Source organism: Rhodnius prolixus, unplaced genomic scaffold, assembly GCF_049639745.1.
Source record: "Rhodnius prolixus isolate KJV_2025 unplaced genomic scaffold, Rpr scaffold_1, whole genome shotgun sequence".
Classification (NCBI taxonomy): domain Eukaryota; kingdom Metazoa; phylum Arthropoda; class Insecta; order Hemiptera; family Reduviidae; genus Rhodnius; species Rhodnius prolixus.
Window position 1 is genome coordinate 30,151,418 of NW_027411581.1, and position 21,566 is coordinate 30,172,983.

At 34.2% G+C, this 21,566-nt stretch overlaps 1 protein-coding gene across 2 annotated transcripts in view; it reads left to right on the forward strand.

Annotated features, from left to right (window-relative positions):
• Positions 1–7,472, forward strand: part of LOC141458585 (uncharacterized) — a 37,449-nt gene extending 29,977 nt beyond the window's left edge. For both annotated transcript variants that reach the window (XM_074136814.1, XM_074136823.1), the window contains exons 2-3: positions 3,029–3,189; positions 5,139–7,472. In XM_074136814.1, the coding sequence (XP_073992915.1) occupies positions 3,029–3,189; positions 5,139–7,008 (2,031 nt within the window). In that variant the 3' untranslated portion in view covers positions 7,009–7,472. The remainder of the gene's footprint in view (positions 1–3,028; positions 3,190–5,138) is intronic.
• The last annotated feature ends 14,094 nt before the right edge of the window (positions 7,473–21,566 follow it).

A 21,566-nucleotide genomic window follows, 5' to 3' on the forward strand; every position in this document is an offset into this window, starting at 1 on the left:
CAATCAACACCATTTTGCATGCTCGTTAAAAAAAGAATTAATGGTTCTCACAGTTCGTGACTGTGAATATATTCTCTAGTTATCAGCATTCATTACAAATCGCTTAAGGCGATCATATGTCACGCAAAATTAGTCACATATGCTTTCTTTTTAATGCCTAATTCATAGTATATCTCTATGTCATTAAAAGTAGTTTTTGTTACCATACAGTTCGATATATCTAAACGGTTTTGTCGTAGACTTCATAGCAGCTTGTGTTTACCTCTGGATAGTTGTACTGGCAAAGCCTTATATTTAATAAACTCAGTCAAATCGGTTCCTTCTTTAAAATTAAACTTAAAGTTGTCTCCAAAAGGCAATTTAATACTTAAATCTCTTTGAGCAACAATATGTTAGAAGCATTAGCATTATTAATAGTACCACAAAAAAAAATTCCTGAATATAAGATTAGTAAATAGAAACCTATGAAAAGTTACAGGGCAAAATAAATCATCAGGAATAGCGGCAGCCTCGAAGGTTAAGCCGTCATTGTTTAACAATAAAGGCAGTCCCATAGGAAGCCAAGAAGATGCTCTTTGTTTCTACGGTCAGTTTCCAAATAACAACCTAACAAATAGTAAAAATTAAAAGACCTTAGTGAAAGTTATTGAAGACAAGTTTGAATAACGCTTAAATATTTCGCGGTTTATAAACATTAAAAACCACCTCTCACATTGGACTTTTATTTGAATTTTTAGTAAAAATCCTAAAGTATAGAAAAAATTCTCATCCTTCTCTTAATTAATTTTCACTTTCATTTGAGTTTCATTTGAATTACTAAATCTCTTAATCGATTTTTGTTTATTGATTTGTCTGATATTTAGTTTTCACTTCTCTCTAGTTTGTGGCGATTTATATTTTTTATTCACTAACTTTTTTTTTTACACCATTTATTAGATTATGTTAGTTATTTGCAGATGTACTTTGATTTACTTTATAAATAGTAGACAGAAATAAATGGTAGTTTTATCTTTTATTAGTTTTTGTTTATCTATTTGGTACCATTTAATACTTAATACTCAAGAAGAAGGTTGGTCGACAACGATAAAACCATTATTATAAATAGAATAATTAAGTTTTCAAGATGGAAATTAAAATTAAAAAATTAAAATCAAAGTAGATTTGGCGGTGCTCACAGAAACCAAATCTGAGTTTTTTTTTCTGAAATTACTCGATTTTATATAAATAAATTAGGTGCCACGGTAGCCGAGCGGTTAGAGGAGAGACCTGCAAAGCTAATATGTATTGTGTTCAGGGTTTGATTCCCGGTCTTGGATTTTATTTAATGGTTAATAAAAGAAATTTACAGTAAAGTATGTTTGCTAGTCGCCACAATTTTAAAATAATAATTTTACTTAAATTAATAGTTTGAGGGGATCCTGTTGGAGGATAGGTATTGGCTCCCTATAAAGTGCCATTTAAAAATGCCTAAGTTAGAACCATGGAAATTGTAGCAAGAGAAAGGAGTATTTGTTAATGATTTTACAATCTTTATTAAGAATACTTTCCGTTTTTTAGTTTACTATGAATATAAATGAGTAAATTTATACAGTCCTAATTGAAGTCGCCAGGATAGCCGGAACGGTTAGTGGCGAAGATATAAAATCTGTTGGCAATCGTTGTCCAGGCATCCTAATAATGCTCCTCAGGCTATATCTAGTTCTGGCTGAGTATTGAGATGTAATGAAACGTCGGGCCACTCCTGGAAGAATATAAGGAAAAGAATATTTAATACTTGGACCTTACATTTCAGTTAAATTTCGTAACATAACCAATTTCACATACAACAACTAAATAAATACTTGCACAACAACACTGTAATGTACATAACTAAATATAAAATGGCGCCCTACCTTGTTGAGGTCCCACAATAATGAAAAGCAAAAGATAAAAAACGGAAATTACTCCCTTACTTACAATCAGACATTGCTACATTAATAAAGTTCCCTGATCTTAATAGGCTGCACATCCGCCATCTTCTGTCCGAATTGTGAACTCCGCACTATATTGTAAAAAAACTCCGCCGAATAGAGGTGGCATTTCCATTGATACGCCTGAATCGGCTACATGGGTGTCATGCTAATTTACACTATCTGCTACTACGGTTCCAAAAATACTGAAGAAAATAAAGAGATGTAGAAGATTAATTAACCAACATCTGGTTCTTCAAGTATGTTAAGTTCTTCTTCAAATCTGGTTCTTCAGGAGTATGTTAAGCGATCACCAGGTAGTCATGTCAATACTACGTCGTACGAGAGTTATTTTCCCCTACTACCTTTACTTGGAACAGCCCTTTTTTGTACGCAGATTTGGTCGAACTACGAAGTTCGAATCAAAGTTCCGCTACCAAACCTCTACTTTTTTTTTTCCATTCAGACGTCTTTAAACCCAGTTTTATTCTTATTTTATTTATTATTATTTGTTATTTAATTTTTAGTTAATTGTTAATTTTCATCCATAGTTTAATAGTTCGTAGGTTATTTAAATGTAACCCATTTTATGATTAAAACAAAATGTTTGTACAATAAATTCTTCTTATTGTACAGGTCTCTGGAGACATTTTACTTTAAGCCAAGAGATTTTGACCCCCATCCCCTTTATAACAATATCCAGAGGAAGATTCCTCCCCACTCGGCCGTCTCATCAAAAGTATCTCCTTCCGACAATTACCTTTTTTCTTTCTTTGTCCAATGAACTTCTTGATTGAATATGATTTTCAAAATTTAAGTATTTTGCAGAGAATTTCGTAAATTTTTATAAGAAATAGGTTCTGGATTGCTCATATCGTAAGACCCCCATCATAGGCATTAGAGGAGTTACATTGTTGATTAATTCCGTGTCCACCTCAAACTGAGTAAATTAAATTATTGCACACCGATGCGAAAATGGCACGCATCTTTTAATGCATTAATCTCATAGAATATTGACTGTAATTATGTAAGTATTTCTAAAAATGAGTTAATTTTAATTTTTTGCTTTTTGTTAATAGTTGACAGTGACAAACGTTAAATGCCAGAATGTTCCAGCGGTTGGCAGTGAATATAACAACAAAAATCCTGACGGCGGTTACAGTTTTGGTTTTCGTACTGGAGACTTTGGTGGGCATTATCATGCTGCTGTAGCGACAGCAGATAACCAGGTGGCTGGCAGGTAAAGTATTACTCATCTAGTGGTCGGTTAGCATTCTTAATTCTATCAAATTTTCGAGAACCCCGAAATTCCTTCAAATTTATTAAAAAGAAACTATTTCAAATTAGAATGAGGCTGCTGGTGTGAAGTTGTAGATATGCGGAGTTTCAATCACACCCAATAGTAGCATTTCGAACACCAAGCGGAGGGGTTTCTGTAAATAAGAAAAGTGATCGACTGGGGAGAACAGAAATAAAGTTAGAATTACATCAACGTAGCATTAAAACTTAACTATAACCAGAAATTCGCAGTATCTTCAGAGGTTCACTAACTATAAAATAAATATTAAAAATGGCTAAACGGTTGAAAATAATGAGAGAATAATGGGTTCGTATGGAATCACTGAATGATTGAATTATATGTTTGTAGTAGTTGACCAAGCGACCAGAGAAGAAGGCAATATTGGGTCAGCTATCTTTGGCCTTTGTTTATCGGACGAATTCAGCATTCGCCCTGTTCAAGCTTTCAGGCTTCCAAAACAAATTTCATTTTATCCCAGCATAAGACTACCGTTACTTCGGGTGGCGATTCTGGGCTTCATTTTCGACAAAAAAATCTATATAAACTATGGCTCGATTCGGCTCCGTTTTCTAGTTAGTTTTAATTTTATGTTTTTTCAAGGTATTACTACTTTTTAGCAAACAGTTGTCTATATATTTTTCAAACTACTAAAGCTAAAGCAATTTCAATCAGCTCATTAGAAAGAAGGTTAAATTTCCTTTTAAATAAGCTAATTTATATTTCAAAATAATAATATCAAGTATTTCACTTTGTAGCCCAAACATAACAAATAGCAAGTTTCTATTTTTTTTCCAAAAACTTTGACTTCATTTTTCTCAAAAATATTATATAAGTTTAAAACGTGATCTACTGATGCAAAACATCTACATACAAACACCTTTTGAAAGGTATACCATGAATAGTGGTTATTTTAAACAATTGATACACAGAAATTTCTTATTAATTGCCAAAAAATAGGAAGATGCAGCGTCGGCATTACGAATGGAATTCACCTACCATAAGAATATAACTGATAAGAATCATCAAATCCAGTACCATTTTTTTGCAAACGCGTTATTTAATAATTAATTAATTAAGAACTATATTCAAAAAATATAAAATTTACATTATAAATAATAAAATAAAATAAAAAGATGAAAATGGTATATGATGTTAAATAAGGGTACCAATTTGAAGGAAAGGATTTTCGTTTAACAAGTTTAGTAACTGTGTGCCATTCTTTAATTAATTAAAAAAATATGCCAAATAACATGAATAAAACACAGATTTTCTTGAATTACAAAATAAACAACAAAATAAAAATTTGGAATTAAAAGGTTGTGGAGAGCTAATGGATAAGCCGAAAACTTATTAATCGCTCTAATAGTGACTCCAGAAAAGAGGTTAAATTACAGTTTAAGAACAACATATAGATTCAGAAATTTTGTGTCAAAAATGTACTAAGGTTCTGAGTGAAGTATTAACATATATGTTTGATTTCATGCGTCTTAGCACGGATATTGTAACCCTGAAGGGTTTTGGACTTGCATTCATTATCAGAGGAGATTAATCAGTTTGGAGATCGAGATCTGAGTCAGCAAGTGCAGTGCGAGACGGTGACGTAAGTGAAGTCGAAATCTCTACAACAAACTAATCACCTCTGGTGATGGATGAAAGTACGAACCCGGTCAAGGAGACAATAAACATGCGCGATAAGACGGATAAAATCAAAGATTTAGCACTGCGGACCTGGCCATGCTTTCTGCTTTGATTTGATCTCCATAAAGTAAGGGATTGACGTCCTATCACTGATCATGTTGAACTACATTTTACTCATTTTTATTCAGATAAGAAAGAAAATGTATTTAATTATTTTAAAAGATTAATAAATACGTACGCTTCTTTTACAGGTTTGGATCACGAGATCCTTCAACCGGTAACATCGTTGAAACTCAGTACACATCCGGCAGACGAGGTTTTCGGGCGAGAGGACCCAACATAGCGCGCAAAATGGATATATCTCAAAATAAGATTCCTTACAATCCTCCCGTAAATCCAAATTCACCGAATTATAATCCAACTTATGACACCTATCATGATCCTAATGAGGATCCAAGTTATGAGTTTGGATTTCGTACGCCTGCTTATTCGCGAAAGGAGAAATCCAATTCACTAGGCTTCGTAAATGGCGAATATTCATTTCTAGATGACGTCGGCCAACGGCATGATGTACTTTATGAGGCTGGAGCAAAAACGGGTTTCAAAGTAATTTCTCCTTTCCCAGATTCAGTCCCGTTTACTGGTGCCTCTTTTTACCGGGGAAGGCCGTCAAAGCCTGGAGGCAAAACTTTACGAGGGACGACATCTATACAACAGGGAGGCGATGGTTCTTACAGATTCATCTCAACAGGTCCAGACCAGAGGAGGGCAGAAATGAGCGATGCATCTGGTAATGTAAGAGGTTCTTACACTTATTTAGATGATAAAGGTCAACAAAGAACTGTAGAATATATAGCGGGACCCAATATTGGTTATAGAATTGTTAAAAAAGGCATCGGACCGAATTTTGCACCAGTATTTCCGTTCAGGCCAACACAATCTGGTTTGCAATCATTTCCTGATCGTGGACCAAACCGTCCAAGTTCTACTAGCGATTTGTTTGGAGAGGGAGGTAGTAATGTACTAGGAGGGATTGGAGGGAACTTCGGAACTGGAGGTGGTGGAGGTATTGGTGGTAGCGGAGGAGGAGGCCTCGGTGGAAGTGGTTCTGGAGGAGGCAGACCTATTGACAATACCAGTCTGTTCGGTGGTGGAGGAACAGGAGCAGGGACTCCAGGAGGGTCTGGAGGTTTTGGTGGTCCAGGGGGATCTGGAGGTTTTGGCTCAGGAGGATCTGGAGGTTTTGGAGGCCAAGGAGGATCTGGAAGTATTGGCTCAGGGGGATCCGGAGGCTTTGGTGGCCAAGGGGGATCTGGAGGTTTTGGCTCAGGGGGATCCGGAGGCTTTGGCTCAGGGGGATCCGGAGGCTTTGGTGGCCAAGGAGGATCTGGAGGTTTTGGCTCAGGAGGATCTGGAGGTTTTGGTGGCTCAGAGGATTCACTGGGTATAGGTTCAGGAAGTGGAGGTGGCGACTATGTAGGGGGTGCTAGCCGACCAGGTGGAAGTCAACAAGGTGTTGGTGGAGGTTCATCAGCCTCAAACACTTTTGGATCTAGCCCTCAAGACAACTATTTAGATAAATTTCCAAGTGGACAGCAATCGACGTCTGGTCAAGGTACAACTTTACGCCCTACTCAGGAGACTTTCTCTGGTTATCCAAGCGGTCGGCCACCAGCGGGTGCCGCAACGTTACCTTCAAGTAACTTTCCAACCGATCTTCCAAACAACTGTTGCAAACCATCAGGTGGAAGTGATTCCCGGCCTGGTCCTAGTCAAAGTGGCCGACCTGACGCTGCATTTCCAGAGGATGGTCTCAGACCATCTAGGCCTCCGCCTTCATCTTCCAGTGATGATGATTTTTTGAAAGTCCCTTTTGAAAATATCCCACCAAAACATTTCAATGACTACAACTATTACAAACCATTGACCACATCCAAACCACAAACTTTACCAGACAAAGGAGATGATAGCACTTTCCTTAGTTCGAATAAGAATTATTATGGCTTTCCTCATGGTATAGCGATAAGGGCGCATGTGCAATCATTAGATATTCTGCCGTTTGGTTCAAGGATTCCACCGCCGAGTGTAGCGCTTGAACAAAATCTCACTCCTCATGGATAACTTTGATGTAATTTTTTTAAAAAAGCATAAAATTTGTAAGTCCATTTTTTTTATACTTATTTTTATTTTATTTATTTGATTGATAGCAAAGTACAACAAGCAACTTGTAAATGAACCCATTAAGTGGCAACATGAGGTTGCAGTTTAAATTACCTAACAATGAAGTTTTTATCACGGTATCGATTACCATTATTTTTTAGTAGAGAAAATTAATTATGTTTGCAAAGAACATGAAATATGTTTGTATATAGCACGAAACGAGTTGCTAAAGTACATAAAATATGTAATCAGAAAGATGAAACTAAGAAAATTGACACTTAGTAATTAGTGTCTTGCATGATTATTAAATGATTACTAAAATCGATATCTTGATCAGTGCCTGTACAAAGAAATAAATGAAATGGCAATGTCTACTTGTAAAGAAATATGAACTGTTAGAACTATAAGAGAAAAGTGATTCTCGAGCATACTTGTAAAAAGATTGTAAAATAAATATCTGAATGTCAAAAATCATTTTCTAATTCCCGTTATTTTATACATTAATTTTAATCTTTCTGCCTCGATCTTGATCGATGACTTGTTTTCATCAACTTGATTGATACATCAGGTGTGAAAGAGTTAGCCCTCTACTTACAGGTTCTTTCTCTGTACAGATTTACTGGCGGCAAAGTATGAGGAAGTAGTTGGTGTTTCTAACTGGGCGCCACCGCGGGCTGTATCATCCGGGTGATCAGCCCTGTATGTCCGATAACAAGGTAAAAGTGAGACCTGCTGGTGAAGTGTGTTTCAATAAGGTAACGTACATCAATGCGTCTGTCATGTAGTGGTGTGCAAGTTCGCCTCTATGGGAGTTCAAGCCATTCAATTCCCTAGCAGGACTGTTAGGGAATACTCGGTTTTATGTGTTAAGGAGAGGCAGAAGTTGGGTAATAAGTTTGTTTAGAACGTTATCAAGAAGTGTGAAGTGGAATTCGTCTATTTGGAAGGAATTCAATACGCTTGTCAAGTCTGGAATTACGATTTGGTGGTGGGTAGGAATTGTACTAAGAGGAGAAGAATAAAACCTCGCGCTTTCTGAATAGAAGTGACTCCGTACATAAGGCTAATTGTAGCGGAGCTGATGCTGCTGATATTGAGGATATGTTTGTTTCATCTCTAATTTACAGAATGTAAGTGAAGGAAAGCGAGAAAAAATCGACTTGTGAGTAGATTTGCGGAGTCTGCATTCTAGTCATAATAGACTGGCCTCGGGCTGTTTCTTTGCTAAGCCTTTAGAGCTCTTTGTGAATTCAAAAACCACGATAGTTGGTAGAATGGTTTTCATAACAGTTGGCGCAAGTACATGTGCTTTCTCTGATAGTATTCGCACATTTCTCCCAAATATATGGTCCTGTACAGGGTTTTTCTACCCAGAGTTGGGCATACTTCAATTACGACTAACGACTGAATCTCATGACTAGATTAGTAGTCACAGACCGATTACGACTAACGTATAAAGGTTAGTTTTAATCTTGGAAATTATTAAGACTAACGATTAATTCTGTTTAGTAGCCATAAGATTGACAACTAATTTTATTTTCTAACAATTTAGTCGCAACAAGAACAACTAATTTAGTCGTTAGTTGAATTTTTTAATTGTTAAAGTTAATCATTTGCGCCTTAGTCGTGATTTATTCATGTGATTCTCTAGACTATATTGGCGCGAGAAACAAAAACAGCTGAGAAGAAATGAAGAAGTAGAAACGAAGAAAAGACAGTCAAGCTATGGCCAGACCAGGAGAGCCGAGTCTGAGATGGTGAGATGAAAGCATTAGCGGATATATTTTCTGAATTGCTCTATTTCACAAGGTCTTTCAAGAAAAAGACGGAGGAATTACCGGAAGATATTTATCGAAGAGAGGCAAGTTGTCCGCTCGAACAGAACTCAGTGAGTACTATAGTTAAAAGTGCAATCGTGCTGGAGGTACAACGCCAGGTGGTGTTTGATTAGTTTCAACTTTTTAGACCTTTTGTAAAAGAAAAATTTGTTCTTTTATTATTTCTTATTCACATGATAATTAAAGCTTAAAGGCCAATTTTGTTTGGTGTAATACAAATTAGTTCTATTTTTGTTCGTACTATGGCCATATTTTGTCTTCAATCGAATATCACTTTTAAAACCTGGGCTAGTTATGGTATTTAATATAAATCATATTGCGTATTTACTTGTCTTTTATTTTTCATTTTAGGATTTAAATTGTTAAGAAGCTACTATTAAGGCATTACCATAGATACACAAATACATACAGTGGTCAAAAAAAGTATTCATACACTTTTTACTTTATCTACTGAACTTTTGTTTCTAGGATGACTATTTCTTCAGCACTGAAATCGATGATAGTAAAAATTAATTTAATGCTTTCATTTTCTTTTATAAACATAAAGAATTGATTAAAAAGCAGAAAAATAATTTATTGTATGCAAAATAAGTATTCAAACACTGAGTCTGAATGTTATAATTAACGTAAAACTAAAGACCTAATATTTTGTAAGCAATCCCTTTGCATTTGTTATTGCCTGAAGCCTCCTTGGTATAGATTCCACCAGGTTTAGTGTCTCTTGAGATGTGATTTCTGCCCATGATTTCTTTAAGTTGGTTATGAGCTCTTTTCTGGAAGAGCATTTCAATTTTCGAATTTTCCGCTCCAAATAAGACCATAAATTTTCAATAGGGTTTATACCCGGAGACTGTGGAGGGGTGGGCAGTTGTTTCCGGGCATTATAAAGCTGCCATTCCTTCGTTTTTTGGGCTGTATGTTAGGGATCGTTATCCTGTTGAAAGAAATACGAGTATGCGCTATCGATTCCCAATTTACCAGCACTTTTGCTTAGATTATCGCGGAGTATGTCCACGTACCTTTCAGCGTTAAGAGTACCATCGATGACGACAAGTTCTCTTCCTCCCGCGGCACTCTTTCAGCCCCATACCATCACACACTGCCTCCTCCATGCTGTACAGTTTTTATTATGTTTTTTGGTTCAAGTTCCCTATTACTTATAAATTGTTTTTCTGCTTTTTAATCAATTCTCTATGTTTATAAAAGAAAATGAGAGCATTAAATTCATTGTTACTATCTTCGATTTCAGTGCCGAAGAAATAGTCAACCTAGAAACAAAAGTTCAGTAGATAAAGTAAAAAAACGTAGTGTATGAATACTTTTTTTGACCACTGTATGTAGTTGCTAAGATGTTAACCCAGTTGTGTATTTTTATCGATTATTTTTTTAATATTTAATTTAATTTATTTATTTTATTAATTAATACCGAAATTTTATTATCTAATCAACACTTACGCTTAACTTTGTAAACGATAAGTTTTTGTTAAGGAGATTTTTGGTCTTTTTGGATAGATTTTTCTTTTTGTTCCTAGATATGAACCACTTTAAATATATCTAATGGTCAATAAATACTAGGTTATCTGAAGCAATTGGGCTGATTTGAGCCGGGAATGGAGGATAACAACTTTATTTAATGTCTTATGACATTTGACATCAATATCATAGATTTCCCTAAAATATAAATCCAATAATTTTTTTATTTACTTTTCAATAAAATGAATAGGTAAATATTCTGTAATTTATCATTCCAACTTTTAAAGCAATCATTAACACCTTTTCGCCGAAAATATCAAACGGTAGAAAGTCTATTATGTAATGTTGCATATCTGAATTGCAGATTTTCTTAACATTTGGAATAAGCAGTTTTCACGCTAACTTGATGTTGTGTAGCGACAGAACTATATATACATATGTATGACTGGAGATATATTTTAAAAGAATGCTTATTCTCCAAAGAATGCGGTCTCCAAGGAACACAAAAAAAATTTAATAAGAAAAAGGTTTCGAAGAAAAGTGGAAGGTATTTATTTTTAGGTAAATAGCAACTCCATGTAAGAGATTAAACTGAACAACTGCGTTTACATACCTTACCCTAAAAAGGAAACCTTCGTATTTTTATAAAATGCGAAATCGGCACGATTGCAATAAATCCCTGCAACTTCTTCCAAACAAATTTTATTAAAATCAGGTGAAGGTTTACAAATTATTATAAGGTAATAAATTTATTATTAAAGTTTCAATAGCTCACGGCAAAATCAACAGTTACGATGATGTAGTTACACCATACAACTTTACAAACTTATATTACCTTCAAGAAGGAAATAAATTTGCCAAAACGTCGGTAAAGAAATATATCTTTCTTTCATGAGACAGTTTAGTCAGGAAAAGAGTGTTTTATGATAAAAACAACGGCTATTTAGGTCAAATCTAAATAATACATTAGGGATGGACATTAATCAATTCATTCGTTGCAAAAAAAAAATTAAAAAACAACACCTACATTGGACAGAAAGGTGTGCATTATGATAAATACAACGACAATTTAAGCTAGCTAAAATTATTACAACAGGGGTGGAAATTATACGTTTCATTCATTTCGTATAACCAAGGAACATATAAAAACTAACAGCTAATTTAGACGGGAAAAGAGTGCAAAAACTACTTAGGCCAGCTACAAATATTACAACCGGGCTGGACATTATTCATTTTATTCTAATCGAAAATCCAAGGAAAAATGAAAAAAAGCAACAGCTACAATACATTAGGCGGGAATGGAGTTGTTAATGTTAAAGACTGCACCTACTTAGGCCAGCTACAAATAATACAGTAGGGATTGACATTATTTATTCCATTAAATACGAAAAATCAAGGAAGAATTAAAATAATCACCTACTTTAGACGGTGAGGTGTGTTTTATGATAAAGTCAACTATTTAGGCCATATTAAACGTTACTCTAATTATTTTATATTATGTTAAGTACAGTGGCTACTTTGGCCATTACAAATAATAAAAATTTGGTAGACATTTACCAGTAAATTCGATGTGGTAAACGTAGGATAATGTTGAATGTAACTGGTACTTTGATCAGAAAAACGGTGATCTGCGGTAATTACAACGGTTATTTTAGCCTACACCAAATATTACAACATGGTTTGAGATTTTTCTTTTCATTGATTTGCAAGTAACGAAAGATAAATTAAAAACTATTAGCTAGTTTAGACAGTACTTAGTATCAGTTAGTTGTATTTTTTCTTTTCTTTCTTTGCAAAAAACAAGGGTAAAATTAGAATGTACACCTCGTTTGTCCAATATAAGGGTGCTTAGCGATTGGTAATACATCTTTTTAAGCGAAAACTAAATATTGCAACCGGGGTTGTTCTTTTTCTTTTCATTTATTCTTTCACTGTGAAAAACAAAAAAAAAATTAAAAATTATAATCTAGTTTTGCCAGTAAATAAAATGTGTTTTGTGATATAAACTACACAATTTCGGTAGCGCTAAATATTTCAGCAGAATTGGTTCCTTTTCATTTTGCTCATCGTTATAAACTTAGTAAAAGGTTCCTTAAATTAGGAACTAACTGCTAGATTGGCTAAGAGAAGAAGTTTCTCAGTAGTAGCAACGAATATTTAGTTCAGTACTAAATTTTTAAACACCGATAGACGTTTTTTCATTCCACTTTGCGAGTAAAACTATGAATTAGAAAATTACACCTAGCCTAGTAAAAGTGATTGAGTGAAAAGGGTGTTTTTCGGTAATGACAATAGCTATGTAAGCTTGAGTCAAATCTTACAACAAAAAGAGACGTTTTTGCTTTTAATCTTTGCAAAGAACAAAGAACTAATTTGGAACTATCACCTAGTTTGGTCAAGTAAAAGGTGTATTGTGATAAGGATAACTATTTTGAAACTAACCGTTACATTCTCTAATAGTCGACAACTATGAACATCTTTGTTCATAAATTACAAATGACACTGTCTTTCAAATGATAGTATTCAACCTATCGCTAACTTATCAAAAATCACTCTAATTAAGGAGAAAACAACCCGTTCTACGTATCCAAAAACTCTATCAAAATAATAAAAAGTAAAGTAAAGTAATTGCCTATTTTTTCAGGCGGGGCTTAACGTCCAACTACCAATTAGGTGTCGTGGACGGAGGCGACTAGCAAACATACTTTACTGTAAATTTCTTTTATTAACCTTTAAATAAAATCCAAGGCCTAAGACCAGGAATTGAACCCAGTACCTCAATGCATATTAGCTTCGCAGGTCTCGCCTCTAACCGCTCGGATAACCTAAACATAATATATACACAAATAATCATGCTTAGCAAGGCCGGATTTAGATGAAAAGAGGCCAAAGGCTATTCCACTTATGAGGCCCTTTCACCTCCCATTTTTAAGTTTGTAAATTACATGAGAGATAAAAATTCATCACTACGATACTGTGACATATGTATATCAATATGTTAAATGAAACATGTTGTTATTGGTACTTGTAAGGGATCGAAGTTGAGTTATCAATGTTTTAGTTAGGGTAACATATGTTTTAATAGCAGATTGTATTATAATTATTGTTGATAGTAATTGCAATAAAAGTTGTTTCCTATAATAAGAAAGTATTCATTGACATGGCGCAGTCGGAAGATGGCATATTACATCTACAATTACCGACGGGTTTCAATTGGGAAGGAAATGTTACTGATAAGTGGAAAATTTTTAAACAACAATTTCAGATCTATGTCACTGCCAGTGGCATTTCATCAAGTAAGAATTCGGGTAAGCGTTTGTGTGCTTTATTATTACACGCCTTAGGACCAGAAAGTTTGCCAGTCTACAATTCATTTAAATTTCAAAAAAAAGAAGTTGATAATTTTGAGAGCTTAATAGAAAAATTTGATCAATACTTCTTGCCGAAAAAAAATGTTGTTTTCGAACAGCTCATGTTCTTTACGCGTAATCAGAGTGCGGAGGAAAATATAGAAAAATATGTGGCAGAATTGAGGAATTTGGCCCAATCCTGCGAATTTGGACAAATGGAAGACATGCTCATCAGAGGACGGGTAATTTGTGGGTTAAAAGATGATAAATTAAGAGAAAAACTTTTGAAGGAAGGCGATATTACTTTACAGAGAGTGATAGACATTTGCAAATTACATGAGAATACAGTTGTTCAGATGAAAAATTTCGAAAATTTAGCATGTGTGGATGCTTTAAAAAATTATAATAAGAAAAATAGTTTCATTGCCAGAAAAGAAAAAACTACTAGTAACTGTAGATATTGTGGTCTAACTCATTTGGCGAATAAGTGTCCAGCATTTGGCAAGTCCTGTAATCTGTGTAATAGAATGAACCATTTTGCGAGGTGTTGTGAGTCAGAAGGAAAAGCCATAAAAGAACTTAAAGAAAGGAACAAAAATGAAACTGAACGTCTGTGGCTGGAGGCCATTACGATTGAGGGGATTAATATGGTGGAATGGAAAGTTCCATTTGAGGTTCAACCAAATGTGTTCATCAATTTTAAGATAGACACAGGAGCTCAGGTTAATGTATTACCTAAACATATTTATGAGAAAATTCCAAACAAGGGAGTTCTGTATAAGACGGAAGCTAAGTTAACCACTTACAATGATGAGGAATTAGATGTGCTAGGGAAATGTTACTTACAGCTCAAGACGAAAAATAATTTTGTAGCTAACGAAGAGTTTTATGTCGTCCAAACAAGAAATAACAATAGTTCACCAATTATAGGATTGAAAACTTCCGAAAAATTAAATCTTATAGATCGTCGCATAAGCGCAATTAGACAGGATAATTGCACACAGATTGTAAATAGATATAAAAGAGTATTCGAAGGTATTGGTTGCATGTCAGAGGTATTTGACATAAAGTTAAAAGAGGATTATAATCCTGTAGTTCATACTGCGCGCAAGATACCATTTGCCCTCATAGATAAATTAGAGGAAGAGTTAGGCAGATTAGAACAGCTGGAGATAATTGAGAAAGTGGACAGACCCACTGAATGGGTAAATCCTGTGGTAATAGTAAAGAAACCTAATGGCAATGTGAGATTATGCATGGATCCACAGAATTTAAATAAATATATTGAAAGGGAGTACATTGATCTGCCAACGGAAGAAGAGATTTTGAGCAGACTAGCGGGTGCAAATATTTTCAGCACTCTGGATGCTTCACAAGGATTTTATCAAGTAAAACTAAGCGAACGAAGTTCAGAATTATGCACATTTGCTACGCCAAATGGAAGATATAAATTCAAGCGATTACCATTCGGCATTTCCTGTGCACCGGAAGTTTTCCACAAAAGATTTAAGAATATTTTTCGAGGAATTGAAGGGATAATAACATATATTGATGACTTGTTAATTTATGCCAAATCGGCAAAGGAGCATGATGAAATTCTGATGAGTGTGTTGCAAAGAGCACAAGACGCTAACATAAAATTTAATATAGAAAAATGTTGTTTCGCAAAGAACATGGTAAAATTTTTGGGTCACATCATAACGGCTAAGGGAGTACAACCGGATGCAGATAAAATTGCAGCGATCATACAAATAGAGACACCCAACAACAAGAAAGAGTTGCAAAGAATACTGGGAATGGTGACTTACGTTGGAAAATTCTTGCCAAATGTTGCAAAGGTGACGGCACCATTACGGGAACTACTAAAAAATGATGTTGCGTGGCAGTGGGGTTCGGATCAAGAGAAGGCCCTGAATGAGATAAAAAACATGTTGACCAGTCAGCCAGTCCTGCAGTATTACCATAGGAAAAAACCTTGTAGACTAACAGTTGATGCTTCCAGAGATACAGTCGCTGCGGTGCTGTTACAAGACAATTTGCCCGTTATATACGCCTCCAAATCAATGACGGAAACGCAACAAAATTATGCCCAGATAGAGAAAGAGATGCTTGCCATCGTCTTTGCCTGCCACAGATTTCACCAATACATATACGGAAAATCAGAAGTAGTGGTTGAAACAGACCACAAACCTCTAGAAACAATCTTTAGGAAACCATTGATAAAGTGCCCGTTGAGATTGCAAAGGATGAGAATAGCCTTACAGCAGTATGATATACAAGTGATATATACACCAGGAAGAGACCTACTACTAGCAGATGCCTTGAGTAGAACGAGAGCGAAAGAAGACAACGTCTTTGATAAATGGATAGAGAACAGTTTGGTGGCTCAGGTGAATCTAATTAATAACTTCATACCAATATCAGACAAAAGGTGGCACCAAATAAGAGAGGAGACAAGCAAAGATCCATGTTTGAGGGAATTAAAAAGGCTCATAGGAAACTGGCCAGAAGAAAAAACGGAGCTCAATGATAAAATGCAGCCATACTGGGATCTAAAAGAGGACATAACAGAAGTAAATGGAATTTTGCTAAAAAATAATAAGATCATAATTCCTGAAAGCCTCAAGAAGGATACGTTACAAAAAATACATTACAGCCATTTGGGAATAGAAAAATGTAAATACAGGGCACGAGAGTGTGTGTTTTGGTTGCACATAAATAATGATATTGAAAATTTCGTACGGCAATGTACAGTCTGCATGAAGTACCAAAAGGCACATATTAGAGAACCGTTACAAAGTCTGGAGATACCTCAGGGACCATGGGAGCTTATTGGTGTGGATTTATTTGCGTTCAACGAAAAATCATATTTATTAATAGTGGATTACTTTTCAAAATTCGTGGAAGTAAGCGTATTGAATTCATTAAGCAGTCAAGGAGTAATCAACTTATTGAAAACTGTGTTTGCACGTTTCGGTATCCCAAAAATTGTAAGGTCAGATGGTGGAAAACAATTTGATTCAAGAGAATTTGGAAGATTTGCAGAGGAATGGAGCTTTGAACACCGATGCTCTAGCCCGACCAATGCTCAGTCAAACGGAATGGTAGAAAGGCACATTCAAACAATAAAGAAAATGATGAAGAAGGCGAGCGAAGGCAAAAAAGAGATGGAACTATGTCTATTAGAATATAGAAACACACCAATTAGTGAGGAATTACCGTCACCGGCAGAGATACTATTTGGACGTAAAGTTAGGGGGCTTTTGCCCTACAATCCTATACATAGGAACTTTGAAGGAATCAGAGAAGCTCTTAAGAAGAGGCATGAGATGCAGAAGGTTTACTATAACAGAGGGAAGAAGGAGTTACCAATGTTACAGGAGGGTGAAGAGGTGATGGTACAGAGGGAAGGAAGATGGGAGCCAGGCAAAGTAAAAGGAAGCCATGGTGATAGGAAGAAATCTTACGATGTAAAGATGAATAAGGGAGGAGAACTATGGCGGAATAGACGATTCATAAGAAAGGTTAAAAGGCCAGAAAAATATAAAGACTACGATTGTTCTTAACTTTAAAGTAGCGAATTAAAAGAGGGAGATGTAAGGGATCGAAGTTGAGTTATCAATGTTTTAGTTAGGGTAACATATGTTTTAATAGCAGATTGTATTATAATTATTGTTGATAGTAATTGCAATAAAAGTTGTTTCCTATAATAAGAAAGTATTCATTGACAGTACTGTTTTTAGAATAGTGTAATTTTAATTTTGCTAACGATTTGAATTTAGGTCCCTCTTGATCTTGAGGCCCTAGGCTGAAGCCTAGTTAGCCTATAGGAAAATCTGGCCCTGCTTCCAATGCAGTTTGAACACAGCTGCTGTTCTTAGATTTTCACTTCCTAGAAACTTACAGCTCACTGCTTGGTAGAGTGGATAGTTTTGACTGTATCGAGAGAACACAGTCCGGCGTCTCAAATACATAAAAAATAAAAATAAAATAATATAATTTAACATAACAACTTAGGCCAGTAACCTTCAAATTAAAGAATGAGAAGGATGAACATATGTTGATAATATTTATTGTAGGTTGAAACCTACAATACCTATTCATACTGCTGTAGGACTACACCGAAAATCGTTTGTTTTTGTAAAGTGTAAAATAATTTTTTAGCGTCATTATCTATTTTACGCAAGTGAGTGCAATAGCGTGTCTTAAAAACTCACGCATTAATAATAATTTGATTGCTCGTGTTACAAATTTGATTTGATTAAACTTTTGTCTACATCAATCTAATGTAAATAGCTAGTTACAAATGTTACTCTTTAATGAAAAAAATATTTTATAAGTGAAATTGGCCAGCGTGAGGGGTAACATCTAATAAATTCTAAAAATATAAATGTAAATGTGATTCTATAATTCTATTTCAGTGAAACCAATTTTGAAAAAAATTCCAAAAGTATTTGTAGTAACTTCTGTTAGGATTTATGACGACATTGTTCAAATGTGTCTTAATGTTAAAGCAACAAGAAAGCCCTAATTCTAGTAAAAGAACTCAGTTCAGAAGAATGGGGAAAAAGTGAAAAACATTCACAATAAATATTAACTTTTTCGAACGTTTTAATCTGGCTGAAATATAAATGAAATACTTGAAATAATGTTATACGAGGTAATATCATTAAAAACTTGTGTTCCTTCTGCCGTTTACTTAACTTAACTTTAATTTTAAAACAGTCAAGTTTTTGTTGATCAGTTTCATTGTAAGAGCTAGAAATGTTCATTACACAATTTAACCTCGTAGAAGATATAAGACTCTATTTCAGTTAGTCCTATCTTATCGTCAGTAGAAAAATGATTTTAATAAAAGTTCCTCAACAGTTGACGAAATGAGAATTTAATTATTAATAAGGAAATGAATAAATGAAATTTGTTTCTTTCATTTACTGTATTCATATTATTACATAATACAATAATTTCATCAAAAAAATAAGAATTTTGACGTTTTTCTTAATGTCAAATTAATTTTCTAACATAAATACTTGTACATTTATGTATATGCAAACAAAGTTTAACATTATGTTATATGTATAACAAAGTATGTTTGCTAGTCGCAACCGTCCACGATACCTAATTGGTAGTTGTACGTAAAAATAGGCAATTACTTACTTACATATACATTTATGTATTATTCCATGGGATAGAATCTATGAAAATAAGAGTTTCTATTGAACGCACCACACTCAATTAATTCAAAAAACAAAATGTTTCAAGCAACTTTTATAACAATTATATTTTTAACAAATAAAATTCAAAAACTATTTATTTTTAAATGTGCATCTTTTTTTCTAATAAAAAAAGTACAACATAATTAATTATTTAAAAAGTATTTTGATATGTTGATTTATATTTTCTCCTTCCAGAACATTTTCCGTCCAAAGTTGACTTTACGACTTTTAAGAAATTTGCTTTTGAATTTACTGACCGCACCCCAATATTCCCCAAAATTCATCAATTAACTACGGTCGAAAACCAAAACCATCATTTCGTTTAAAGTGCGTAGACAGACACACTAACTGAACTGAATTGGCCAAAAATAGTATCAAAGTAATATCAAAGATATTCAATCTGTGACGGCTCATGGATTGAAACATTTGGAGTCCCTGCCAAGGAAATAATCGACCAAGGACGATTTTTTCTTCTGAATTATTTCAAATTTAAAAAAATCCAAATTTGTGGAACTTAATATTGACTCATACCAAACCATAGAACCCTCAAATCCGCAATTAAAGCACAGAGATATTTAACACAGACAATGTTTGGCTAACAGTTACAGAACTCGTTCTGGATCTGGAGAGATGAGATAAATGAATTTTACTTTTGATAGATAGAAACTAGATTTCCTGACATTTATTCCGATTCCATTTTGAAGAAATTGGCCAAAAAAGCTTACGTAAGATTTTAGAGATGTAAAATACTTCTGTGGCAGTTGTATAAAATATTTGAGGCAACCGAAACATCATTAAGATTAACGAAGCAAAACTTAAGAAGATAATACTAGGGGCGTTCCTACATCCAAAGTTGAAGTCGTTCAATCCAAAAGCAGTATTTACGGTTGCCTTTGAACATCTCCTTTCACTAAAGGTGTTTTGAAAAGCACGGAGTACTCTATTTTAGAAAAAATATTTGGGCTGATTCCTCTATTCCTGGAATGGAATATCTATCTGGATATTCATCTCCGCAGTGCGCCATTGTCCCTTTTTCTAACTTTTCGGAAATCACAGTTCCCGATAAGTTTATCATTTTTCTTGGAAGTTGATTTGGCTTATTGTCACCAAGTTCAATTTCGTTTAGTAGCTTTTTTTATTTGTCTTTCCTTTTAATTCGTGAACAGTCTTTCTTTTGCCTTGTATGTTTTTGAACTTCGTTAGATAAAATGATTTGCCACAAGTCCATTATCCGCAAGTCTTATTGTGCTGCTAGATAAATATTGTTTGTTCTGAAGGTGTTCTCTTTAAAGCAAATTTCGCTTCTACCTTAAAAAAATCAAATGTGAAGGTTTGTCAGGCCAAAAAGAAGGTGCTTTAATGGGTACTTTATTGATTTCTATTGATTTTTCTTTGTTTTTTTTGAGCACCTGTAACATAAGAATCTTTTTCTCTTCTAATCCCATTTTTCTTCTTTTTTAAATATAAGAAACTGGGGAGACCCCAGTTCTAATCCCGCGTATGATTACTTTTTATTTGTTAGAAAAAACTGTTTATAGTAAAGTATGAGCTACCGCCCCCGACCACTACACCTAATTGGTAGTTGGAAGTTTAGCCCCGCCTGAAAAAATAAGCGGTTACTTTACTTACATCTAGAAATTTCTTACGAATAATTGCATTTGATACCAATTGTTAGAAGCAAAATGTAAATTTAATAAATTGCAAAAAAAATAAAATGAAATGTGGTTCCATAAATAATCATTTTAAATACTTTTCTGATGATGCTTTTGTGTTTAAAGTTTTTTTAAAAATAAATTTCCCAAAATTTGTGTTATCTGTGCATATGTATATGTTTATGATAGCGTCAATGCGGTTTTTCTTATCAGTTAACAATGATAAATCTGTTATTTCTTGTCCACTAGTTACAAGAAAAGAAGTATCTTGTTTACTTAGACAAACTTGCTTAAAAAAAAACAGAATTGAGTCATTTCTCAACATTTGTATTAAAAAAAAAGAAGAAAGTTCTTTCTTCACAATGATTGTCATAGTTTTACCATATAAATTTTATTAAAATTCGGAATTTTACTCACATTAAATAGTTTTTAAAACCGTTCATTTTAATGAAATGACATTTCATTGGCAATCATCCACAGCCCTCCCCAAAACTGAGTATCCAGAAAAAATATTCAATTAAAAATTATAGATCTACAATACCAAATGACAAAACTAAGATGTTTAGACAACATTTTAAAAAGTGAACAGGTACTTTTGGTTAAGGGATTCTTCTTTTTCCTTATACTTACTTTTGTAAGCAGCTCATCCTAACCTTCTCATAGAACACCTATCTTCCTCCACATTACCAGGTAATCCTCTAAGGAGATTGAAGAGAAGATGGCCTCGTGATCTTCTCTCATCGTGAGAGCAGTAGCTGAGCACGTTACTGGAGTGACACCACTGGGTGCCTTCCCCAATCATGATTTCCTGTTATTTCTTTTCTCTTTCACCATATTTGCTTGTTGCAACAACTGTTGCAGTGGTAAATTACAATAAATAATTAAAACAAACAAAAAAAATTCTTATTTTTTGTTGTTTAAAAATAGGCTCAACAAAATTAAATAAAATCATCAATTAATCATAAGGAAGGGATAAGCTATGCGGTTAGC